We start from the raw sequence: 25,088 nt of genomic DNA, 5'->3' as shown, positions 1-25,088 counted from the left end.
TGTGGCCTTGAGCCTTTCTGGGCCTCAGTTTCCTTGTCTGCGAAGCAGGAATAGTCAGCTCTCTGCCCAGGGCTCTCCTGGGCTTTAAATGGAAAGGTCTGGAGGCCAGGCACTGCACACAGGAAGCCCCTACAAACGGCAGCTACTGTTATCGCCATGTCATTGCAGGGTGGCTGTGAGGATGGAATGAAAAACTGGATGTCGGGGGGATGGGAGAGGTGACAAAAAGGGCTGAGGGATTTAGGGAGGTGGGAGAAGGAGCATGGGGCAGGACCCCCATGAGCCGGAGCCCCTCAGGAGCAGCCCCAGAGCCATCCTGGCCAGGGCAACTGCAATTTCGGGGCCATGGAGGAGAAGCCGACCCTGCCTGGCCTCCCCCAGATGGCGCTGGGCCCCGCGCTCCCCTGGCCTCAGCGCCTGTGGCTTTAATCAAAAGAACAATCTGCCTCTGAATCAGACCCAGATTCCTTTCCCAGCAATGTTCCCGAGGCCTCCAGGGACCCAGGCGGCCCATCCTGGCTCCACCTCCCCACCCAGGGCCCAGGCTCAGCCTCCCTCTCCCTCCTCCACGTTTAGGGGGCGAGGGGTAAGGGAGGGGGTGTCGGAGTGCAGGAAGTGGGAGAGGGTCAGTGACAGGGCCCAGGGTGGCAAACCAGGTGACCTGATTGCCAGCTGGGCCCTGCCCACCAGGCCTCCTAGAAGGGCTTGTCCCCCAGGACCCTGGGACCCACCTGCAGAGGGCTGAAGGGTCCAGACAGGTAGTGACACCTCAAAACAGCAAATCCAGGTGACCTGCTCCACTGGGGCACCCCCTAAAAGAGCCCCAAGTCCAGCATATACTGACCCCTGACTGTGTGTGCTCTTCACTGTCATTATCACCTTTTATCCTCAGGCTGACCCGAGAGGTAGGCAGCCATGGCCCCCACTTTACAGACGAAAAAACTGAGGCCCGGGAAGGTAGAGTGGCCGCCAGGGGTCAGACGGTTAGCGATCGGCCGTGGAGCTCAGGTCCACCTGACTCAGGACCCTGGGAGATCCCAGGCCAAACTGAGATGGAAGCACCCCTCCCCGCGACAGGGCGGGTGAGGCCACCAACCCAGGTGACCCAGAGGAGGGGGAGGGTAAGGACCACTCAGGGTGCACAAAGGACCTGGGGGTTGGGCAGCGGGAGAGGCCGCCCACCCTCCAGGGGAAGGGAGGAGTGGTCGAGGGAACAAAGGGAGGAGGAGGGGGCGGCGCGGGGCGCGGCCGGGCAGGTGGGGGGGCAGGTAGGGGCCGCCTCCGCCGGGCGGGCATCCCGGGCCCCCTCCCGGAGCGTCACCTTTTATGGTAAGGCGGCCCGGGCGTCTGGGCGGAGGGAGGCGAGGGGCGGGGAGGGCGGAGCGGGCGGGAGGCGCCGCGCTGCTCCCGGCTCTGCTGGCTAGGGCGTCGGACCGGAGCCGCCGGGGGCGCGGGCGGCCCAGGTAAGCGGGGCGGGGGCGGGGGTCCCCTCCTTCCATCCCTGCCCCTGCCACACACAGGTGACAGCGCGGGCAGCCTGTGGCCAGAGCCCACCCCGCCCCCCGGCCGGGACCCCAGCCCCGGCGCTCCGGGAGGGGGCCTGCGGGACGCCGGGGAGGGGGCGCAGTCCCTCCCTCTCGGTCCCCGGAGTGGGGGAGAGGGCTGGTGTCCCTGCCCGGGAGCGGGGCGCCAGGGAAAGGGGTGGGCAGGGCGGAAGCTCCAGCACAAAGAGGACAGCGTCCCGCACATGGATCGAATTAAAGTCCCCGGCGGCGCCCCACAGTGACCCGGCCAGCCGCCCTGCTTGGCTGCTCGCGGGAGGGCGCCGGGTTTCCGGAGCTCCGGGCCCCTTTACCCGGCCAGGGTCAGGCGGGGGGAAGGAGGGGCCGCAGGGCTGCCCCTCTCTGGGCCTCAGATGTGGTCTGGGGCCGGGAAGGGGTGGGACTGGGCAATCCCCAAGGTGTGTGCCCCGGGGCATCTTGGCGTACGTCTCCAGCCCAGAGCTGAGGACCCCGGGAAGAGGCTGGGCAGCGCCTAGACCCGTGCTCATAATAATGATGGAAGCTAAGTCCGGTCCTCCCGGACCCTCAAGGAGCCCAGCCCCCAGGGGCTCCTCCACCCCTCAGGGGCTGAGTGACCTGCTGGCCTTCTCTTTGAACATACCGCGTACCAAGGTCTTGAGCACTGTCTTTTTACCCTCTCAGCCACCCTTCTGGACAGACCTCATTCTCACTTTATGAAAAAACTGAGGCCCAGAGAGGTTTAGTGACCAGCTCAGGATCACCCAGCAGGAAAGAGGTGGGGCCCCGTGTGAACCCAGCTTTGTGTGCCTCCTCCGCTTCCCTGGGGTGGGAGAGAGGGAGAGGGAACCCCTATGCAAGGCTGCAAGGGGTGCGGTCTCTCTCCCACTTCCAGCAAAGTTTAACCCGGAACTCAAGCATAGACTGCTTCATCCGAGTGTTAGAGAACACAGCTTAGAAGTGGTTCCAGAGTTTTTTGGAAGTAGTTAGAAATAGGTAGGGGGATAGTGCGGGGCGGGGGGCGCTACCGGGAGCCCCTGGAGGCCCTCCCGCTCAGCCAGCCGGGCCCCTGCCATGGGCTGCAGCTGAAGCGGAGCTGGGTGGGTGGCTGGACTCAGCTCCTTCCTTCCTCTTGACAGGAAATGACTTTCCTTCCCTTTGTTCCCACTTTCTCCCATCACCCGACTGGATCTCAGATTCGCCCTCTGGGGGAGGCAGGGTAGGGGGTCCCCTGGGTGCGGCTGGCTGGGAGGCCGCCCCGCAGGGAGCTTTCTCGCACATACCCCGCTCCAGGGTGACCTGGGGGCAGTAGGACCAGAGAGCAGCCAAGGCTCCCTTTCCCGCCCGGACCTGGCCTGACTGACGGGGCTTTGAAAATCCCCAGCTGGGCCCCTTCCCTGGGGCCTCAGGTCCCTGCAGGCACCACAGGGCGGGACTGCGGGGCAGGGGCGGGGGGGGGGGGGCTCCAGCTGTGAGCATCTGGCCTCTGCACTGGGATATTTGCCTAGGATGTTTTCCGAGAAACCGGCAGAGCCGACTTCCCGGAGGGGTGGGCTGGGGTGGAGTGGGGGTCAGAGCAGGGTGGGAGGGAGGCTGAGGGAGCATCTGCAGCAGTCCCTGGGGACGGCCCAGAATGTGCTGGCCACAAGATAATTGGTCTGCATTGGGCCATTCTGGGGTGAAAACAGGCCTGAGAATTTGGGGGCCCCTGTGCCATCCAAGGAAGAAAAAGTATGTTGTCTCAGGTCCAAGGACACCCCCTGGACTCAGGTCGGATGGTGCTCCATTAGAATTCCAAGACTGCCATGGGTGGCCAGGAAAAGTCACTTAACCTCCTGGGGCCTCACATGGCCTGTCTGTAAAGTGGGGCATAAGGGGCGGCATTGAGAATGAGGGGAGCTTTGAGGCTCTGCGGGGGCCTGGCTCACAGGGAGCCAGCGCTTTCCCAGGAGCCCCTTGTTGTTCTCGATTTCAGTCTCAGATGTCCTGGAAAATCCTTTACAAAATAGATCCTTAAACATAACAAAGTATAAAACCAAAGACTATGACAGCCAATATAAGCACATACACTTCCAACGTCACTTCCCAAACAAGAGGGAAAAGAGAAGCACTTTAAAAGAACTTCGAAAGCTTTCTTCATACATTGGTTTCTTATTCAGAACAGATACTTTATCATCAGACTGAGCTATGCATTTTCACCAAATATGTAAACCAATTTAAGAGGAATTTAGGAACATATGTTGTTCCTGTTGTCATTATTCTCTGCCCGTCACCCAGAGAGCCCGCAGTGGCCAGTGGACTCTGAGATACAGAGGGAGGCCTGTGTGGCCTCTCGGGACGTCAGCCCCACCCAGCATGCCCCACTAGTTGAGGTTCACTCTCTGGGTCCCCATGCACCTGTGGGCTGGGCTGTGGGGCCACGGCGGGGTGGGCCAGCTGGAGGGGGAGATAGAGGAGGCCACGTTTTTCACCCTGGGCACAGGCCCTGGGTGTCCAGGGAAGACCCCTGAGCCGAGTGGGGTCCACTCGCCCCACCTCATGGCCCCAGAGGCTACTGTCTGCAGGAACCCCCTGCGGGATGGGAAATGGGCTCTCCCTGGTCGGGGTGCCGCCCTGCTCCAAGATCCATGCTTTGATGCCCACTGTAAAGATCACAGACAGCTGAAGGCGCACGCGGCCACTTGAGGTTGTGGGGGGCAGACATGGTGACAGTGGGCCAGCATGTCCTGTGATGGGCTGTCATCACCCTGTGGAAGCAGACAACTGCCCCAGGGCAGGGCAGGGCAGGGTCAGGAATCAGGGGAGGCTTCAGGGAGGAGGTGATGTTTGAGCAGGGCCTCTAAGAAACACTGAAATTCACTCTGGAGGGAGCAGAAGAGAAAAAACAGGTGGTGGAAACACTCCAAGGCAGGTAAGGGAGAAAGACAGTCGAGGAAGGGTGAGTGGTCCAGGGTGGTCGAAAAAGAGGTTGAGGCCAGGGGAATTTGGACTTTATCTTGAAGGTAGTAGGGAGCCACGGAAGGCTTTTGAGTAGAGAGAAACAATCAGATTTATGCTCTAGAAAGATCACTCCAGGGACAGCATAGGAGGCAGGATTGGAGACCCTCGAGGCACCCACGCCCTTCTCACCCCGTGCCTGAACAGGACTGAGATTTTGGAGATGGGACAGAGTGAGAGATTCTAGCAGTAGAATCAGACTTGGTTGGCTGTGGGGGCTGACGGTGGAGAAAAAGATGCTGTCTCTTGGGTTGGGCTGGGAGAGGGCAGCAGAGCCAAGTGGCCAAGGTTGTGGGCTCTGGGTTCAAATCCCAGGTGGGCACTGCGAGACCCTACACAAGTGACTTCCCCTCCTTGTCTTGGTTTCCTCATCTGTGAGATGGGGATGGTCATAGTGCCCATCCCCCAGCGCACGGGCAGGAAGTGGCAGGGCCTCGCTGGCCCAGAGCAGGTCTCCCCAAACGAGAGCTCCAATTGTCCCCTCAGCCCCTCTGACTCCTGGAGTCCAGCCCTGATGTTCTGACATCTGCGCTGTTTCCCTCCCGCAGTGGAGCTGGCCTGAACCTCGGGGACGGGGACGTCGGCTCAGCTCTCCCAGGAGAATCGATCCCAGGTGAGGGAGGTGACGTAGGGTGTGGCCCAGTGGCAGCCCGCTGGCTGGGGGTGGGGAGCCCGAGGCGCTGGTCCTTCCTCTGGCTTCCGGGGAGGAGGGAAATTAATCCTTTGTGAGGTAAGCAGGGCAGGGCTGCCCTTAGCTCCTCCAGGTGCGTAGGTTGGGGGAGGGGCCGTCAGGACTGCTGGCTCCCACCTTGTGGCCATGTCACCTGGTGGGTACCTGCTCCACCCCCCACCCCCCCGCGGGACATCCCCAGCCCCTTCCTGGGCTGGGCTGGGGCGCTGGCGTGGTTGGGAGGAGGGAGGCCCCATGCCCTTGAGTTGTCTGCATGTCCAGGAGGAGTGTGCCCCGCCCCCTGCCCTGAGCCCTGCCCAAGCCTGAGCCCCACTCTGTCCCCGGCCCCCCCAGGAGCCAAGGCAATGGCCTTGAAGCCTGAGAAGAGGGTCGCCTCCTCTGTCTTTATCACCCTGGCCCCCCCACGTCGAGATGAGGCTGTGGCTGAGGATGTGAGGCGGGCAGTTTGCGAGGCTCGGCCTGGCCGCCCGTGGGACTCTCCTGCCCCCACGAAGGCACCCGGGGCCGGCTCAGCGGGGAGGCCCGGTCCCTGGACACCCCCTGGCAGAGCTGCAGCTGCAGTGCCGGCTGTACCCCCTCAGCTCTCCAATGGAGGTAAGAGGGTGAGGGGGCTGGGTGGGAGACTGGGTCAGAGGCAGCGCCGCGGTGGGGAGCGAAGGGCAGGCTCTGAGGCCATTCATTTATTGAGTACCTACTGTGTGCCAGGCAGACTCTGGAACACACCTACCTGGGTTTGAATCCTGGCTCTTCCACCACTTTGCTGTGTGACATTGGCAGGCCACTTAACCTCTCTGTTTCTCGGTTCCCTAATCTGTAAAATAGAAATAATGATAGTACCTTCCTCAAAGGGTTGTTGTGAGGATGAGATGAGTTAATACTTATGTGAAGTGTTTAGCCCAGCATCTGTCTCCTAGAAAGCGTTAAATGTGTGTTACCTGCCATAATTATTCTGGGCCAGACACTGGGGACATGAAAAGAGAGACAAGGTTTTCAGTCTGCATGAAACTTACCTCCTAGGGGCCGGCCCGGTGGTGCAGCGGTTAAGTGCGCACGTTCCACTTCGGTGGCCCGGGGTTCACCAGTTTGGATCCCGGGTGTGGACATGGCACTGCTTGGCACACCATGCTGTGGTAGGCATCCATCCCACATATAAAGTAGAGGAAGATGGGCATGGATGTGAGCTCAGGGCCAGTCTTCCTCAGCAAAAAAGAGGAGGATCGGCAGCAGTTAGCTCAGGGCTAATCTTCCTCAAAAAAAAAAAGTTTTTAAAGAAAACTTACCTCGTAGTAGAAGAAACAGAGGTAATCAAAATACTATAAAGTCAGGTAGACACAAGTGCTATAGAGGAATAAAACGTGGTGAAGAGGTGGGGGGTGCAAGTTTTTATGGGGTAGTCAGGATGGGTTCTCCAAGGAGGTGACATTTCAGCTCAGCTAAGACCTGAATGACAGGATGCAGGGGGGTGGTTGCAGTGTGAGGGGCAGTGGGAACAGCAAGTGCAAAGGCCCCGAGGCAGGAATGAATTTGGAAGTTGGAGGACCTGAAAGGTGGTGTTATTCTCTCTTGGGCTCTGCCTTTCACTTGCTGTGTGGTCTTAAGCAAGTTGTTTCCTTGCTTGGTTTCCTCCTCTGGAAAATGGAAATTTGGTCGTGTATGTGATGCATCCATCATAGAATGGAGACTCCATAAATGGCGTTCCTTTACCTCGTGCTTGGGCTGAGCTGGCCCTGTTGCCATAGTGACGGAGAGCCTTCCAGGCCTCTCTCCCTGCCATCCCCTGGAAGTCTCAGCCATTGGCTTGGGTGGAAGTGAGGAAGGACGACAACACAGGGCCCTGAGGCCGAGGGTGGCGTCTGACAAGGCACCAGCTGGAACAAGGAGGCACTGAGACACCAAGAGTGAGAGGCCAGCCCAGGGAGGCAGCTGAGTCTCCCGGAGTCCCCTGGGTCCTAGAGTGGGGCTAGGGCGGCCCTGTGCATCTATCACCATGGAAACCACTACAGACCAAGAGAAAATGCCAGTTAGGAGGTCAGAAAGGGGCAGGAGAAGGGGCCACACGTGGGCACATGTGAGACCACTGGGACATTCATGTGACATGCTTCTTCACTGTGACGCAGCCGCCTGAACTGACCTTTCCTTCCTAACCGCACCTGCCACGAACAGTCTCCTGCAGCTGCTCCTCTCTGCATCAGGACCAAAATTCACACATCGGGACGTGTGAGCCAATGAGAAGAAATATGTCCCTTCTGGGTAGGAGAGGGAGCCCAGAAACATAGTTAGATGCCGAAATGCCAAAATTTCTAGGACATTTTCCTGAGTTATTGGAATTAGAGGCAGAAGATCTGGGGAGTGTGGTAACAAAGGCAGATCTTCCTGTGCGGGGTCGGGGGCGCGAGCCGCGGCTGGTGGGCCATTGTGCTTGCCATCTCGGGGTTCCGCCTCGCAGGAGGGAGTAAGTTCTAGATGAGCACGAGTCTGGCCTGAGCACAGAACACAAAGGCTGGCCCTGTAAAGCCATCGCTACAGCAGGCTGTCATCTGAGGCCTCATGTAGTGCTTGTCCCCTCAGGAACGCACCTCACTTCTTAGCCCTTTTGTCCTGGAGGAATCCCCCTTCCCCTCACTCCTTCCCTGCTCCTGCACCACACCCCCTCCCTTACTCACAAGTCACTTTCTCGCTTCGCTTTTCTTTATAAGGCTGCTCCCCCCCACCCCCCACTCCTGGCTCCTTGAACTGTATCATTGGTTCAGCTCGGCCCCTTTCTGTCCACCTGCCTTGTGGCCTCAAGTCCCTCTCTTGAATTCCTGCCCACCCGGCACAGCCTCTTGCCCGGAGCCTCAGGCAGGTCCTGGGAGAGGCCAGCGCTCCTGCTGGCTCTCCGTGATCTGGCTCCCGGCTCACATCAGCTCATCCAGAGCCTGGTTCTCACACTACAGCAGCATCAGCATCACTGGGGGCTTGTTCAGACACAGCGGGGTGGGGCCCAGGCATTTCTGATTCAGCAGGTCTGCGGTGGGGCCCAAGAATTTGCATTTCTCACACATTTCCAGGTAGTGCTAATGCTCTTGGTCTGAGGGCCACCCTTTGAGAACAACGACGGTCTGGTCCAAAGGCAGGCGTTGTGGACCAGGGCGTTCTCCAAGTGCGGCTTTGCACCGGCAGCATCAGCCTCACCTGGAGCTTTTCAAAAACTTACCTTCTCGGAGCCTACCCCAAACCTGCTGAGGCAGGAGCTCTGGGGGTGGGACCCAGGCATTGGCATTTGAACAAGGCTCCCCCCCGCCCAGATGATTCTGCAGCTTGCTCACAGGTCTAGAACAACCCTCCCATCTGTCCAGTCCCTTCAGCCCCTGGGAGAAGGGAGAGAGGTTCGTTATCTTTGTCGAATGGATGAGAAACCTGAAGCCCAGAGAGGTGCCCCGGTAAACTAGCAGAGAATGGGACCAGAGCCCAGGTCGTTGGGCGGCAGAGCCTCGCGCACTTTCCATCTGCTTTCCCTGGGTGTCTAGGGCAGTCTGACCTCGCCCGAGCCTGGCCCATGTTGTGCTGCAGTGACGGGAGGTGGCAAGCACCTCCCCGCCCTTTATCTTGGGGGCAGTGTTAATAGCGCTCACCCTCTACGTGGCAGTGGACAGGGGATTTTCCCGGCCGTGTTCACAGCCCCGCACCACAGCTTCTCTCCTGACTCCCCAGTCACCTCCTCCAGGGGAGCTGGGCAGCCCCTCGTGGGGGCCGCCTGGAGGGGTGGGAGTTACACCACGGCGAACGTTCGAGGAGAACCTGGGGCTGAGGCAGGAGCCAGGTGCCCCCCCCCACCTCCTCCCTCCCTCCCTGCCAGGAGCACCCAAAAGTCTGTGCATGACTAGGGGATAGGATCAAGGGCCGCTCCCTCGATGCCACTCCTGTGCCCTCCCTCTCTGTCGACCTCAGCTTTCAGGAGTAAGAGTTAAGCTGTGCTAATAAGGAAAATGACTTTGTGCCAGTGTATTTTTGTGTGTGCATGTGTGTTTGCTGTTGAGTTTTTTTCCCTTAATGAAACTTTCAAACGTACACAGAAGTAGAGGGAACAGGACAAGGAACCCTGTGTAGCCCACATCCAGTTTCAACAATTAAGATTTTTCCACATTTGTTTCATCTATTCCTTTCTTTCTTTTTTCTTTTGTGAAGTATTTTAAAGGAAACCCCAGTCATCAGGTGATTTCAGCCCCACATTCTTCAGGATGCATCTCTAAATATGGCCATTTTCTTACATAACCACAATGCCAAACAATGCCTAACAGAATCGGCAAGAATGCCTAATATTCTGTCCAAAATTAATTTTTCCTTGAATTGTCATAAAAATGCCTTTTAAGGGGCCAGCCCCATGGCCAAGTGGTTGGGTTCGCGCACTCTGCTTCAGCAGCCCAGGGTTTCGCCGGTTCTGATCCTGGGCACAGACATGGCACTGCTCATCAGGCCATGCTGAGGCCGGGTCCCACATGCCACAACTGGAATACACAACTGTGTACTGGGGGGCTTTGGGGGGAAGAAGAAGAGGAAAAAAGAAGAAGTTGGCAACAGATGTTAGCTCAGGTGCCAATCTTTAAAAAAAAAATGCCTTTTAACTGTTGGATTGTAGTGGAATGAATGGTTTACATTATGTCTTGTCTTTCTTTTGAGCTATATTATTCAATGGAATATTTAGCTTTTCCTCCAAATAAGGAGAATTAAATGAGATGATTAATCCTTTGAATCAGGATCCAAATAAAGTCCATAGTAGCACTGTCCAATAAAAATATAATGCGTCACAAATGTAAGCCTCATATGTAATTTAAAATTTTCTAGTATTCACGTTGAAAAAAGTAAAAAGAAATGTGATTTTTTTTTTTTTTTGCTCAGGAAGATTTGCACTGAGCTAACATCTGTTGCGAGTCTTCCTCTTTTTTTGTATGTGAGCTACCGCCAGAGCACAGCCACTGATGGAGGAATGGCGTAGGTCCACGCCTGGGAACTGAACCCAGGCCTCCAAAGCAGAGTGTGCTGACCTTAACCACTAGGCCACCAGGGCTGGCTTGGGATATTAATTTTCATAATATCTATTATGTAACCCAATATATAAAAATTATTATTTCAACATGTAATCATTATAAAAGTTATTAATGAGATATTTTACCTTCTTTCTTCTGTACTGAGTCTTCCAGCATATCTCAGTGTGGACTTTCCAAGTGCCCAAGAGTCACATGTGGCTGGTGGCTGCTTTATTGGACCCCACAAATATATACACTATAGTAGTCATTTTTCTCTAAAATCTCTTAATTCTGAGGAAGCCCCTCTCTCTCTCGCATGCCATTGCCTTGTTGCAGACATAGGTCAGTTTCTGTAGAATGTTCTGTATGTTGATCTCTTTGCTTCCTTGTGGTCTCGTCGACTTGCCCCTCTGTTTCCGCATTTATTGTAAATGGAAATTAACTCTAGAGACCTGATTAGATTGAATTTGTGTTTTGTTTATGTTTTGGGGGGGTTTTGATAAGAACCTTTCAGAGGTGGTACCTTCCCACAGTGTGATGGGAGTCAGAGACCCCTGGTATCTGCTGAGGTTAGAGTGGGCTCAGGTGGTGGCAGTCTGACCCCTCCTTTGGAAAGTTCTCCATCAACCTTTCCCCTAATGTTTTCAACGCCCAGCAGTCATTCCCCGGCTCTGTGATTTACCTAGGGGGTGGTTCCCACACTTGAGGGGCAGCAAGCTCCACAGATCTGGGCCCCCCCAGATTCTGACTCTGCAGGTCTGGGGCCGGCCCAGGAGCTGCCTTTTTTTTTTAATATTTTATTTTTCCTTTTGTTTTTTTCCCCCAAAGCCCCCCAGTACTCAGTTGCATATATTTTAGTTGTGGGTCCTTCTTGTCGTGGTATGTGGGATGCCGCCTCAGCATGGCCTGATGAGTCGCGCCGTGTCTACACCCAGGATTTGAACCGGTGAAACCCTGGGCCGCCAAAGCAGAGTGAGTGAACTTAACCACTCAGCCACGGGGCCGGCCCCCAAGGAGCTGCCTTTCTGACATCCTCCCACATGCTGCTGCGGCCGCTGCTGGTCCAGGCGGCACACTTTGAGAACTGCAGCCCTAGGGGTTGGTTTTGCTTGTATTTCAACAAGTGCCCTCTAGCGCCTGGGTGAGGGAGGGCTGTTATGGAGGGCTTTGACAGCGACTGTGTTCTGAGCCTGTGCCATGTGCCATCCACTATGCCGAGCCCTTACCTGCATCATCTCATTTGACCCTCACAACCCTAAGCAGTTAATACCCGTTTTCCCAATAAGAAAACTGAGACTCAGAGAGATTAAGTCTTTTGCCTAAGGACACACAGCAAGTCAGTGGCAGAGTCAGAGATGGAACCCAGGTCTGGGTGACCCTGGACTCGAGCCCTTAGCCACCGCGCTGTATGACCTTCCGGGCAAGTAGACACCTCCTCTGTCCACCTGCAGAGACTCTGCTCAGCCCTCTGTCCCCTTCTGGTTGCAGGATGTCCTCTTCCTCCTCCTACCCTGGACAGCGAGGGCGCACTCCCCGACCTGGACCTCCTCCCGCCTCCGCCACCACCCCCACCGGCATACCTGCCTCCTCTGGATGAGGAGCCCCCTGCCCCCGTGGGCGCCTCACTCGTCTCTGACCTAGAGCAGCTGCACCTGCCCCCACCCCCGCCCCCACCACAGGTACTGCCAACCCCTTGGTCCCTAACGGAGCCCCATGGGCTGGGGGCGGGAGTCTGGGCCTTTCAGGGAGTTAAGCCTGGGGGTCATCTGGTCCATTCTCCGGCTCGAGGCAGTCCCTCTTCTTAGCCCATTCAGGCCGGTACATATTGGGCCTGTTTTTCAAGATCCCCAGAGAAGGGGTGCCCCTCCCTCTTCCCCCCATGCCCGCTCCAGCTCTGAGCAGACGGTTCTTTGTCTCTAACCCAGATCCCTGATGCTGCATAGGAAACCCATTTATAATCCTCTGCTCTTAACAGAGGCTGTTATAGAAATGGGAGGGGTTCCAGGCCAAGGGAAAGCCTGATTCCAGGAGATTCCTTAGAAGTCGAGCTAAGCAGCTTTGACTGGTTGAGGGAACCCAGGGCAAGGAGCTGGGAGACCTGGGCTCCGGCTGTCACTGTAACCCTCCTGCTGAGTGACTTCAGACAGATCACTTGCTTCTCTGGGCCTCAGTTTCCTCCTCTCTACAATGGGGCTAATTGTGCCTGGTGCCACCAGGTGAGGAGCAGAGCTGAGAGGGCTGTGTGGGGTCCCCCCTGGATGACACCTCTCCTGCCCCGCCTTGTCCCCACAGTCCTTGGCAGAGGGGCCTTCACTCCAGCCTCGGCCCAATCATCTTAGGGCGGCAGAGGAGGAGCTGCCGCCTCCCCCAGAAGAGCCTGCTGGCCTCCCCGAGAGAGAGGCGTCGACAGGTACGGGGACAGGGCTGGAAGGATTCTAGGCTGGTCCCCAGGGCCCTCGGGGTGGGGCACGGGCTTCAGGTGGGAACTGGGAGAGCAGGGACCACCAGTGTCTGCCCCAGCTCATGGCACAGTGACGGGCCCGATAGTTTACATCAGCTCTATTTTTAAAAAATTTTTTTATTGCATTCATAATAGTTTACATCAATGTGAGATTTCAGTTGCACATTATTTCTTGTCTGTCACCACATAGGTGCTCCCCTTCACCCCCTGTGCCCACGTCCCACCCCACTTCCCCTGGTAACCACTGAGCTGTTTTCTTTGTCCATGTGCTTGTTTATACTCCACATATGAGCGAAATCATAGTGTTTGTCTTTCTCAGTCTGGCTTATTTCTTTTAGCATAATTCCCTCCAGTTCTTTCCATGTTGTTGCAAATGGGATGAATTTGTCTTTTTTTCTGAGTGAGTAGTATTCCATTGTGTATATATACCACCTCTTCTTTACCCAGTCATCTGTCAGTGGGCACTCAGATAGTTTCCATGTCTTGGCTATTGTGAATAATGCTGCTATGAACATAGGGGTGCATATGTGACTTTGGATTGTTGATTTCAAGTTGTTTGGGTAGATACCCAGTAGTGGGATAGCTGGGTGTATGGTAGTTCTATTTTTAGTGTTTTGAGGAATCTCCATACTGTTTTCCACAGTTGCTGCACCAGTTGGCATTCCCACCAGCAGGGTATGAGGGTTCCCTTCTCTCCAAACCCTCTCCAACATTTGTTATTCTTAATCTTAGTGATTATAGCCATTTTAACAGGCGTAAGGTGGTATCTTAGTATAGTTTTGATTTGCATTTCCCTGATGATTAGTGATGTTGAACATCTTTTCATGTGTTTATTGGCCATCTGTATATTTTCTTTGGAAAAATGTCTGTTCATCTCCTCTGCCCATTTTTTGATCAGGCTGTTTGTTTTTTTTGTCATTCAGTTGTGTGAGTTCCTTATATCTTATGGAGATTAACCCCTTTCAAATATGTGATTTGCAAATACTTCCTCCCAATTGGTGGGTTGTCTTTTTGTTTTGATCCTAGTTTCTTTTGCCTTGCAGAAGCTCTTTAGTCTGAGGAAGTCACACTTGTTTATTTTTTCTTTTGTTTCCCTTGTCTGAGAAGACATGGTATTCGAAAAAATCCTTTTAAGTTCAATGTCAGAGAGTGAGCTACCTATATTACCTTCCAGGAATTTCATGGTTTCAGGACTTAAGTCTTTGACCCATTTTGAGTTATTTTTGTGTATGGCATGAGATAGTGGTCTACCTTCATTCTTTTGCATGTGGCTGTCCAGTTTTCCCAACACCATTTATTGAAGAGACTGTCTTTTCTCCACTGTATGTTCTTGGCACCTTTGTCGAAGATTAGCTGTCGTAGATACGCGGTTTTATTTCTGGGCTTTCAGTTCTGTTCCATTGATCTGTGTGCCTGTTTTTGTCCCAGTACCATGCTGTTTTGACCACTATGGCTTTGTAGTACATTTTGAAGTGAGGGATGGTGATTCCTCCAGTTTGTTCTTTTAATTCAGGGTCTTTTATTGCCCCGTATGAATTTTAGGATTCTTTGTTCTATTTCCATGAAGAATGTCATTGGGATTCTGATTGGGATTGCATTGAATCTGTCGATTGCTTTGGGTAGTATGGACATTTTAACTATGTTTATTCTTCCAATCCACGTGCATGGAATCTCTTTCCATCTCTTTACGTCATGCATGGAATCTCTTTCCATCTCTTTACGTCATCATCTATTCCTTTCAATAATGTCTTATAGTTTTCATTGTATAAGTCCTTCACTTCCTTGGTTAAATTTATTCCTAGATACTGTATTCTTTTTGTTGCGGTTGTAAATGGAATTGTATTCTTGAGTTCCCTTTCTGTAAGTTCGTTATTAGAGTATAGAAATGCAACTGATTTTTGTAAGTTGATTTTGTACCCTGCAACTTTAACTTTTAGTTGTTAATTATTTCTAACAGTTTTCTGATGGATTCTTTAGGGTTTTCTATATATAAGATCATGTTGTCTGCAAACAGTGAGAGTTTCACTTCTTCACTCCTTATTTTTACATCAACTTTATTTTTATTGCCGTAAGCTTTTTGCCTTTATAACTAAAATCCATTTACACATCGATCAGCAAAATTTGCTATGATAGCAAAAATGCCTTGAGGTTTTTTTCTCTAATTTTTTGAATACAATATGTGAAAGGGTACACAGTGAGAAGTCTCCCCTCAGCCCCATCCCTGTATGGCCCAGCTTCCTGCCACATAGACAGCCTCTGTTGTCAGTGTCTTCCATGTCCTTCCAGAGACATTTTATGCGTATCAAGCAAATATAAATGTGTCTGCTGCCTCCCATTTTCCCACAAATAGTAACAAACTCTGCTGTTCTGCACTTTGCTCTCTCTGCTCCATACATCTTAGCGCTCCTTCCATGTCAGATCATAAAGCGGCTCCTTATCTTTTTCACAGCTGTGTAGTATTCCTTAGTATGCATTTAACCAGTTTCCCATGAGAGTACTTAGGTAGTTTCTTACGGTGACAACTAATGCTGAGATGAATTGCTTGGCAGATAGGTCATTTTGCCTGTGTGCAAGTTTGTGAGATAAATTTCTAGAAGAGAAAGTACTGTGGTCAAAGGCTAGGTGCATTTGTAACTTTGATATTTTTGCCAAAATACCCTTCTTGGCCATCCTATCTACACTCCCCTCAGCGGTGTCTGAGAGCCCGTTTGCCCACAGTCTCTCCAGCACCGTGTGTTACTCTAAGACGGCTATTACGTACGGAAAGGCTTTCTCTGCTCCCAGTTTATAAAGCATCCCCTGGTTTCTTCTAGTGTTCTGATGGTTTCATTTTCACATTTAGGTCTTCAAGACATATGAAATGATCTGAGTAGAAGGTGTCTCGATGGAGCCCCTCCTTGAATTTTTTGCAGATGGCAACCCAGTTGTCCTGACACAGCATCTCCTGATTTTGGCTTTTCAGGGGCCATTCACATTCCTTCCTCCTGCTCCTCGTGACCCTCTCATGAGCCGAGGCCACACTCACAGCCCCGGGGCTCCAGGCAGAGACCTGCACTCTGGGCAGGTTCTGGGCGGTGATTGGGTGCAGTACTCCCAGGCTGGGTGGATCACGGCCCGTGTCTCCTCTTCCCCAGACATCTGTGCCTTCTGCCACAAGACCGTGTCCCCCCGAGAGCTGGCCGTGGAAGCCATGAAGAGGCAGTACCACGCCCAGTGCTTCACGTGCCGCACCTGCCGCCGCCAGCTGGCCGGGCAGAGCTTCTACCAGAAGGACGGGCGGCCCCTCTGCGAGCCCTGCTACCAGGTAACCCCTGCGGCGGGCTCCGCACACCAGGCGCTGAGCTGGGCACTTGACGGACATCGTTTTATTTCATTCCCCTCCACCACACTGGGAGGTGGGCACTCTTGACCCATTTCACAGATGAGGAAGCTGAGGCTCAGAGGGCAAGGAGCTCAGCCAAGGTGTACAGTATTCGTTCCTGCGGCCGCGTAACAAATTACCACAAACTTGGTGGCTGCAATCAACACGCATTTATTCTCCTACAGTTCTGGAGGTTGGAAGCCCTCAATCCATTTCACTAAAGTCGAGGGGTCGGGGGAATCTCTTTCCTTGCCTTTTCCAGCTTCTAGAGCTGCATTCCTTGGTTCCTTTGTCCATCTTCAAAGTCAACCGTGTAGCATCCTGCTTCAGTATCATATTTCCTTCTGTGTCGAATCTCCCTCTGCCTCCCTCTTATAAGGACACTTGTGATGACATTTAGGGCCCGCCTGGATAATCCAGGATAATCTCCCCATATTGAGATCCTTAACTCAGTCGCATCTGCGAGTCTCTTTTGCCACTGGAGGTCGTCACAGGTTCCAAGCCTTAGGACCTGGATATCTTAGGGACATCATTCAGCCTAGCACGCAAGGTCACACTCCAGAAGGCAGTGGAGCTGGGGTTCTCCCTGAGGCCCGTCTGGTTCTGGAGCCTCCTGTGGTCTTGCCACTCTCTCACCTAGAACCACGAGGTTCCAGTGGTCTACTGGGGGCATCTGTGTCACCTCAGTACCAAATGCAGTCTGGGAGAGCCGGTGTGGATGCCAAGGTATTGGAATTGCTGACTCTCCGATGGTGGGTGGTGGTGTTTTTCTGTGGTTACAGACCCACAGACGCATCACCTGGGTGTGCGTGGGCCGCACCTTGTCCTCTTGAATTGGGAGCACCTGGCAATCTGCATTTTCAACAAGTCAGGTGATTCTGATAAACATTGAAGTTTGAAAACTGCTGATTTGTGGAGTTAGAATATTTGGAGTTGGGACTATCGAGAGAAATCAGAACACTCTGATCAGAGGCAGCGAGGCACGTGGGCGGAGAAAGGAGCCAGGCCTCCCCCCGTCCCTCTGACCCCGTCAACGTGACGGTGGGGGCGTCCTTCCCCTCTTCCCTCAGCTCGAAGCCAGGCAGGGGGAGACACTGAGCGGAAGCGGGTTGAAGGTGACTTCCAGCTGGAAGCAGCCGGGAGGGACTTGAGCAGTGTGCTGGGAGGGAAGGGCTGCCCCCCTAAACTTATCTGTCAGATGAAATCAGGTGAAAATGAACAGGAACACGGTCAGGAAGTGGGGGGGACATGTCTAGGAGAAAAGGTGGGAGGGTAAGTGAGAGGCCCTTGGCTCGGCCTCAGCAATCTCTCTCTCTCACTAATCCCTCTTCATTCCAGAAGAGACTTGAGGCAGCTTATAAGAATGCACATGTACCTATAGTCAACAACAATGTTGTACACTTAAAAATTTGTTAAGAGAGTAGATCTCATGTTGTGATTTTAGCACAATAAAATAAAATTTTCAAAAAAGAATGTGCATAATAATGATGTAAAATAAACACACAAAGAAATCAGAACAGGGGAAAATCTAAGTGAAAAGTGAGATGAAACCAGAGGGAAAGTTAGTACCTGAAAATCTATGAATGAAAGACTCCTACAGTTGTTCCTAAAAGTACAGCATGGAATTTGACTCTGAGCTTCCAAGTGGCCAAATGGAAAAGGGAAGGAGTTTCGAGGTTTATTGCCCATAAAATAAAAAGCACACCAATTCCTCCGGGAATTCCTTTTCCTGACTCTGAGGTTTAAGAGAAATTTCTCCCATGGGCCCTGGGGGACCCTGGCCTCAAGCATTTCCTAGAAACAAAGAATGCAGTAGCAGCTTCATGGCAGGATTCCTCACAGTAAGCTGAGGATATGCTGCCAAACTCGATCCATTGTAAGCAGTGTGGAGGTTTTGGCATAGTAGTTACAGGCCGATTGACGAATGTAAGCCCCTCTCCTGTACCCCTGGCCTTCTGGGCCCCTGTGGGTAGCCAGTCAAATGCCCCTTGTGGCTTAGAGTGGGCATACCCATGAGATGGCTCTAAGGCAATGGCCCTCTGTCCCAGGACACCCTGGAGAAATGTGGCAAGTGTGGCGAGGTGGTCCGGGAGCACATCATCAGGGCCCTGGGCCGGGCCTTCCACCCCACCTGCTTCACGTGTGTGACCTGCGCCCGGTGCATCGGGGACGAGAGCTTTGCCCTGGACAGCCAGAATGAGGTGTACTGCCTGGATGACTTCTACAGGTACGAGAGGGGTCCGAGCACGGGGGGCAGGGAGTGGGACTCGGGCAGACGGAGGAGCCAAGCCTGAGTGGGGGCCTGGGTCACAGCTTTCCTGCGGCCTCCGGGTGCGCAGAAACCAGGTCTTCCGTTCCACACACCATAGATGCAACCGTGTGCCTGCTCGCAGCTAACAACTTTTTGAACACCTGCATCCTCAAAACTCTCCTGTCAAGCAGGTGCTCTTCAGGCTTCTATTTTACCAAATGTGGAAACCGAGGCCTGCAACAGATAGGTAGGCACAGTCTCCCAGCCGGCGAGTAGGGAAGCTGCGATTCAGACCCCAGTGACCTGACTTCAGGGCCTTGCTCTCGATCCCCAGAGCACAGGGCTCCCCTCGGAGCTGGAGCCGTAGGAAGCAGCAGTGACACAGACATCCGTGATGCTCAGTCCCTGCCCTCGAGTTACTCACTGCCCAAGGGGAAAGGCAGATATGCCTGTTAAAAAAGAAAGGACAGAAGCAGCAAAAGCAGTGGCCTATACAAATGGCATGGCTCCAAGCCCACTGAACACACGTGGGATTTCTCTGCTTTCTCAAATTCTGACATTCCCCAGTCACTTCCTTGTCTCCGCTAATTACACCCTGGGAAGCTGGGTCTAATTACACAGGTCTCTCCATCCGCTCCTGCTGGGAAGAAAGAGACATTTGTGGTTGTAGCTCCAGGTGCAGTCACATAGCAACGGGCTTGAAATAGCTCTGGGAGGTGAACTGGAGCCAGCCCGAGCTCTGACAGCTAATTTCTGCGGGCGTCGGCGTGAACACCTCCCGAGCGTGGGTTCCTCTCCCTCTAGGAAATTCGCCCCTGTGTGCAGCATCTGTGAGAATCCCATCATCCCCCGGGACGGGAAGGATGCCTTCAAAATCGAGTGCATGGGAAGAAACTTCCATGAAAATTGCTACAGGTGCGAGGTGAGTGGAGCAGCGATGATTTCATGACAGCTGTCGGTCCTGTTCAATCACCGCACGAGCCCTGGTGGGAGCCTGCCGCGTGCCAGGCCCTGGGCCAGGACAGTCACAGTGGGGGCTCTGCTCTCCAATTGCTCACTGTCCAATAGCAGAGACAAATTAGAATGGAGATAATTACAAATATAGACTGTTACTCAGAACTCTTTAAGTTAATGATAGAAACCAAACCCGACCTGCTTTCTGCAGGAAAGGATTTCTCCTGGGAAGCCTCATGCTGGTGATGTCATTGATGACATCAAAGGGTATCATCAGGGTGCTCTCTCCATCTCTTGGTTCCGTGCTTTTTGGGTGTTTGCTTCATTTCCTCTTCCTGTAAGCTGGCGTCCTCTGTGAGGAGGGGGACACAGTCAGTGCACAGCCATGGTTGGCCCAGGTTTACGTCCTTTCAACTTAGAAACCCCATCCAAGGATCCCATACAGTCCCAAGAAGGCCTTTGATTGGCCCAGCTTGGGTCCCATGCCCATTCTGGACCAATCATGACCAGGGGGTATGACTGACAACTCCTAGGGCCAGGGAGGCAGAACCATATGGAACAGAGAAGGGTTGATTCAACCATAGGAAGGAAGGAAGGTAGGAATGCTGGGCAAACCCACACCATAGCTCTCCTTTCTGGTGCTGGGAAAGAGCATGTGTAAATCAGCTTTGGGACAGTGATCAAGTCTAGCCAGGGTGGGGGAGGCAAGGCAGTCTCCTAGAGGAGGTGATGCTTAGCCTGCATCTCTCAGGAGGAGTATGAGTTGCCAGATATTTGGAGAAGGCAGAGGCGGTCCAGCCAGAGGGTCTGTAAGGACCCACTTTGACATGAGCAAGCCTGAAGAATCAGAGGCAGTGGAAGTTTCTGGTTGTTTCTAGAGTGTAGAGTGGGGGAGCGTGTGGTAGCAGTGAGGCCACAGAAAAGGAGAGGGCCTCATGTGCCAGGCTGAGGAGTCTGGACTGCAGGGAGGGGTGAGGCCGAGAAGGGGAGGCTGGTTAGAAGCTGGTGCAGTAGTCCCGACAAGAATGTCCAGGGTATCGCATAGGACCCTTGGCTCAGAAGGGTCTCAGGCCTGCTCTGCAGCTCTACTGTCACCATCTGAAAATTCTTCATTTTGAACAAGGGGCTTTGCATTTTCATTTTGTCCTGGACCCTGCAAATTATATGCTCAGTCCTGTTGAGGAGTCTCCAAGAGTCCTCCGCCTCTTCCATTGTCACTCCCATGTCACTGATGTTTCTGTCTTCTCTGGCGATAGCAACAAAGGTAGCAACTTTTATGGGTGTCACCTAAGTGGGCAGTCCCAGGGCAAATCTCTTCATCAGCCAGTGAGTAATTCTAAACATTTGTCGAACAGATACATGGAGCCGAGGGGCTGTTTTCACTGAGAGTGACAGGGGAGCTTGGTAGAGAAGTTGACAGAATGCTTCGTGACTATGTTGTCTTTATTGGTTATAGTTCAAGGTTTGGCTGATAACGCATCTTTTTGGGTTTTTTTTTTTAAATATATGTGGGTTTTTTGGGAAAGATTTTATTTTTCCTTTTTCTCCACAAAGTCCCCCAGTACATAGCTGTATGTATATATTGTTTTAGTTGTGGGTCCTTCTAGTTGTGGCATGTAGGATGCCGCCTCAGCATGGCCTGACGAGCAGTGCCATGTCCGCTCCCAGGATTCGAACCGGCGAAACCCTGGGCTGCCGAACCACAGCACGTGAACTTAACCATGGGGCCGGCCCCTGATAACGCATCTTGAAAAAACAATGATGAAATTCAAGTGCTGTTATCTCCCCCATCGCCCTCATAAGGTCCGGTGGTGATCAGCTTTTCCCTGAGCCTGGCTGGTGAGCAAATGAACTGACCCTGCTGGTCCTTGGTCAGCTCGGTGAAGGCCACTGTGAGCATCACCCAGGCTGTTGCCGAAAGGCAGAGTTTGGTCTCTTTTACATTTCCTACAGTAAGGCTTGAACCTCAGTGGCCTGGAGCAGATTTGGGGTGCTCTTCTCTAGGAAGGGAGATGGGTCAAGGCGCCGTCCACACTCCTCTCATTCCTGCTTGTGGTCCATGGTATTTATTCCCATTGTTGGAAGGGTCACAGTACTTTTATACCTGGGCAGTATTTTTTAATATATAAAATGCTTTCATGTACATCGCCTTATTTAATCTTTTTTTTTTTTTTAAAGATTTTATCTTTTCCTTTTTCTCCCCAAAGCCCCCCGGTACATAGTTGTATATTCTTCGTTGTGGGTCCTTCTAGTTGTGGCATGTGGGATGCTGCCTCAGAGTGGTTTGATGATGCTCCCTCAGCATGGTTTGATAAGCAGTGCCATGTCTGCACCCAGGATTCGAACCAATGAAACACTGGGCCGCCTGCAGCAGAGTGCGCGAACTTAACCACTCGGCCACGGGCCAGCCCCGCCTTCTTTAATCTTAATCATGAATTTGCGAGGTGGGATTTATTGTCTCCATTTAAGATGAGGAAACTGAAAAATGGAAAAACTAAAAAGAAAAAAAAATGGGGCTGGCCCCATGGCCCAGTGGTTAAGTTAGCAAGCTCCTCTTCAGCGGCCCAGGGTTTCACAGGTTTGGATCCTGGGTGGGGACATGGCACTGCTCATCAAGCCATGCCGAGGCGGCATCCCACATGCCACAACTAGAAGGACCCACAACTAAAAATACATAACTATGTACTGGGGGGCTTTTGGGAGAAAAAGGAAAAATTTTTTAAAAAGTTAAAAAAATTTTTAAAAAAATGAGGAAACTGAGGCTGCGAAAAGTGGCTGCGACCCTCGTTTGTCTGGGCTGGGTCTAGCCGGCTTTCTGCCACAGCTCCTTTGCAGCCTGCGTGACTCGGTCATGTTGGAGGGGTGTCCTGACTTGATTCTAATTTAGGAGAGGTCACATGTGCCCCTGTGGAACTTGAGGTTTGGCAGTGATGCTCTCAGACTGCCGAGTGAGCGGCCATTAGGAACAGTGCATATCCTGGCGTGGAACAGCCCAGGTGTCCACTTGAAATACTCGAGGTGCCACTGCACCTCATGTCGGGAAGAGACGCACAAGGGTGCCCTCCCAGGCTGGGCGTGCTGGGTCAGGATGGCACCAAGGACCCCAGAGTTATCTCTGTGGGGAGATCAATGCAGCTTCCAGAGGATACCAGCTGTGACCTGAACCGGGTCTCCGGACACTGATCGTTCCCATCGTTACTGCCCAGCGCGTGTCCAAGTGAGGCCCAGATGAGGTGCGGGCCTGCGACAGAGTGAAGTTGGCAAAGTTTGGGCCCCAAACCCCATCCTCCTCATTTTCAAATCCTTTGGTGGTTTGAAAAATTGGAAATAGTAAGTTTGTCTCAATGTTGAAGCTGCGTAGCTGTGGAGCAACAAAAAGACCCCTGGGCTTTGAGCCTGGAGACCTGGTCCTGTCCCAGCTCTGGAACCAGCCATGTGACCCAGGACAGGCCCCGCTCCTCCCCGGACTTCAGTGTCCCGGCCAGAAATGAAGGGACTGGATAGATTCAGTCGCTCGCTCAGCAGATATTTATCGTGTGCCTGAGCTGCACCAGGCTCTGGTCTAGGCGGGATCTAGCAGGAAACGGGGTTCCTGCCTCACAGAGCTTGCATCCTAAAGGGGCTGCTGGTGGTTAATAAGGCCCTTCCAGCCCTTTCCGTGATCCCTCAGGGGACTTCCCCACTCAGGGGCCCCTCTTCTCCCGGAGTCCTCAGTTCTCCCTCAACTAGTTCAGTCCACCCCATCAGCAAAAGCTGGCTGAGTCCCCACCCCGTGCGGGCCCTGGGCTGCAGCGCCTAGGCCTGGGGTCCTCCACACGTGCCTTGTTCCCGCAGGACTGCCGGATCCTCCTGTCTGTGGAGCCCACAGACCAAGGCTGCTACCCGCTGAACGACCGTCTCTTCTGCAAGCCGTGCCACGTGAAGCGGAGTGCTGCGGGGTGCTGCTGAGGACATGCACCGGCCTTGGGGCCGTGAGCTGCCCGCGAGCCCCAGGTGGGGTGGGTGGGGGTGGGGGCTCTTCCCTGACTCGGTTTCCCTTCCTGACCTGCTCTTGCGCACTCTCCTTTGGAGCCACAACAGGGCCCAGTCTGCAGCTCTGCCCATCACGTCTGGGCCCTGGGGGCTGAGCCGCCCCTCCCCGCAGCTCAGAGGTGGGGGGCTGGCAGACAGTCCCCCTCACACTGACAACTGCTCCTTCTACCCTCTGGGCGCTGGAAGGCTCCATACCATGAGCATCGTTCCCGGAGTTCCCACCTCCGAAGCTCTGGCCCCTCTTGAGCGCTGGCCTTGACCCCCATTTCCAGGGGCGAGTTGGGGCGAGTCTCCAGATGGCACCCTGTGTCCTTAGCAGTGACCCTTAGGTGGCCAGTAGGGGGTGCTGAGACCAGCTCTGGCTTGCAGGACTGAGCTGTTTGAGCAAAACTCCAAGGTCCTTTAAAAAGGGCTTTTTAAAAATTTGAGGTTTAAATGATGGGAAACATTCTTTGGATACTTTTTAGTGGGGGAGGAATCTTAATAGGAAGTGTCCCCCTTTTGTTCATAAATGTACAAGTATGTGACCTATTGGTGGCACAGCCATGGACTGCCCACCTGGGCACCTGCACCTGGCCTTCTGGCGCCTCCTCCGCGTGCAAGAGTAATTCAGCAGACCTGGATTGTGCGCCTGTCGTATGCCGGGCAATGGTGCCAGAGCTCTGAGAGTTTGGGGCCGTGCACCCCCACACGCACACACGCAGACTCACACACTCCCCCAGGACAGTGCCAGGACTCCTCCAGGGTGTCCCTTCAGCCTTCCTGGTTATCTCCCGAGTCCCACTCGGGCCCTCCAGCCCAGGCTGCCCTGTGACCACTGCCTCGTTAAGGCCACGCCTAGAAAATTTTTTTCCCTTTTAAGGAAAATCACTCTTGTTGCTTTGTAACTTCTAAGACATTTTGTAGGGCATGAACAAATTAAACCAAATGTGCTTTCCTCCTGGCCTTGGCCTGATGGACCAGGCGCTCCTAGGAGGATGCCCCTGGTTCCTAGCGCCGTGTTTCTCTGTAGAGCCCTCGGGGGCTTCAGACAGCACACAGCTTCTTGCCAGAAGCTTAGAGCAGCGAGTTCCAAACTCCAGGCACCCACAATAGCACCTCTACAGTTTTTGTCATACCCAAGGACCACCTACTCTCTTACTTCCTTAATATTTTCTTTAGCTCAACATTTCTTTTCTTTTCTCACTTCCCACTTTAGTCTTATGCTAAACAATATATCTATGAAGTCACACGTCGATGTGCTAGTAATGTTTTTTCCTATTACACATGAAAATAAATGCATAACTATTAGAAATGCGTCTGTGTTTCAGCTACAATCTCGCCTAGGTAAACAGTGCTGGCCTTTGGTAGTATAGTAGCACTGGAAAGATGTTTGTTGGGCATCTGCTCACTGAGTCACAAGTGTCCAGAAAGTGCCTGCAGCTCCTTCCCCCCAAACTGGGGCTCAGCTCAGTGGATCAAGGAACTCATGTTCCTCCTGAGCCCGGCAGTGACATCTTGCACCAGCATGCTGCTCCTGGACACAAGCCACCAGCAATGAGGTTGGCTGCAGGGTGTCCAGGGTGGGGCCCTCTAGGGCCACCAGATCCTTCAGCAGAGTCAACACCCACCCTAAGGATGTGCTCTCTGCACACAAACAGGACCACTTCCCCTGTGAGCTGGCCCCCCCGCTGCAGCTCTGCACCAACAGCTGGGCTTGCTTGGTGAGCACAGCTTCAGAGAGAAGGGTGCATGGCAGCAAAGGGCACTGGACTCATAGAGGCGACTTGCGCGCGTCTCAGACCTGGCTCTGCTACTCAGTAGTGTGGACGAGTT

The 25,088-nt window shown here is 53.5% G+C and overlaps 1 protein-coding gene across 6 annotated transcripts; it reads left to right on the top strand.

Annotated features, from left to right (window-relative positions):
* Window positions 1–1,304: 1,304 nt before the first annotated feature.
* On the top strand, window positions 1,305–24,569 carry FBLIM1 (filamin binding LIM protein 1). Of its 6 annotated transcripts, none has more exons than XM_070510987.1 (9): window positions 1,305–1,329; window positions 5,066–5,130; window positions 5,542–5,802; window positions 11,703–11,893; window positions 12,507–12,624; window positions 15,810–15,979; window positions 18,085–18,263; window positions 19,092–19,209; window positions 23,076–24,569. In XM_070510987.1, exons 3-9 carry the CDS (start codon window positions 5,553–5,555, stop codon window positions 23,187–23,189), a joined length of 1,140 nt encoding a protein of 379 aa, XP_070367088.1. In that variant the 5' UTR covers window positions 1,305–1,329; window positions 5,066–5,130; window positions 5,542–5,552; the 3' UTR covers window positions 23,190–24,569. The 6 variants fall into 6 exon arrangements, with proteins under 6 accessions (XP_070367088.1, XP_070367089.1, XP_070367090.1 ...); XM_070510988.1 differs by lacking the exon at window positions 1,305–1,329 and adding an exon at window positions 1,374–1,463 and having other exon boundaries at window positions 5,004–5,130; XM_014836219.3 differs by lacking the exon at window positions 1,305–1,329 and adding an exon at window positions 1,376–1,463.
* Window positions 24,570–25,088: the final 519 nt, after the last annotated feature.

Source organism: Equus asinus, chromosome 5, assembly GCF_041296235.1.
Source record: "Equus asinus isolate D_3611 breed Donkey chromosome 5, EquAss-T2T_v2, whole genome shotgun sequence".
In the NCBI taxonomy this organism is placed as follows: domain Eukaryota; kingdom Metazoa; phylum Chordata; class Mammalia; order Perissodactyla; family Equidae; genus Equus; species Equus asinus.
The sequence above is the reverse complement of the archived record's forward strand: the minus strand, read 5'-3'. Positions and strand labels throughout refer to the sequence as shown.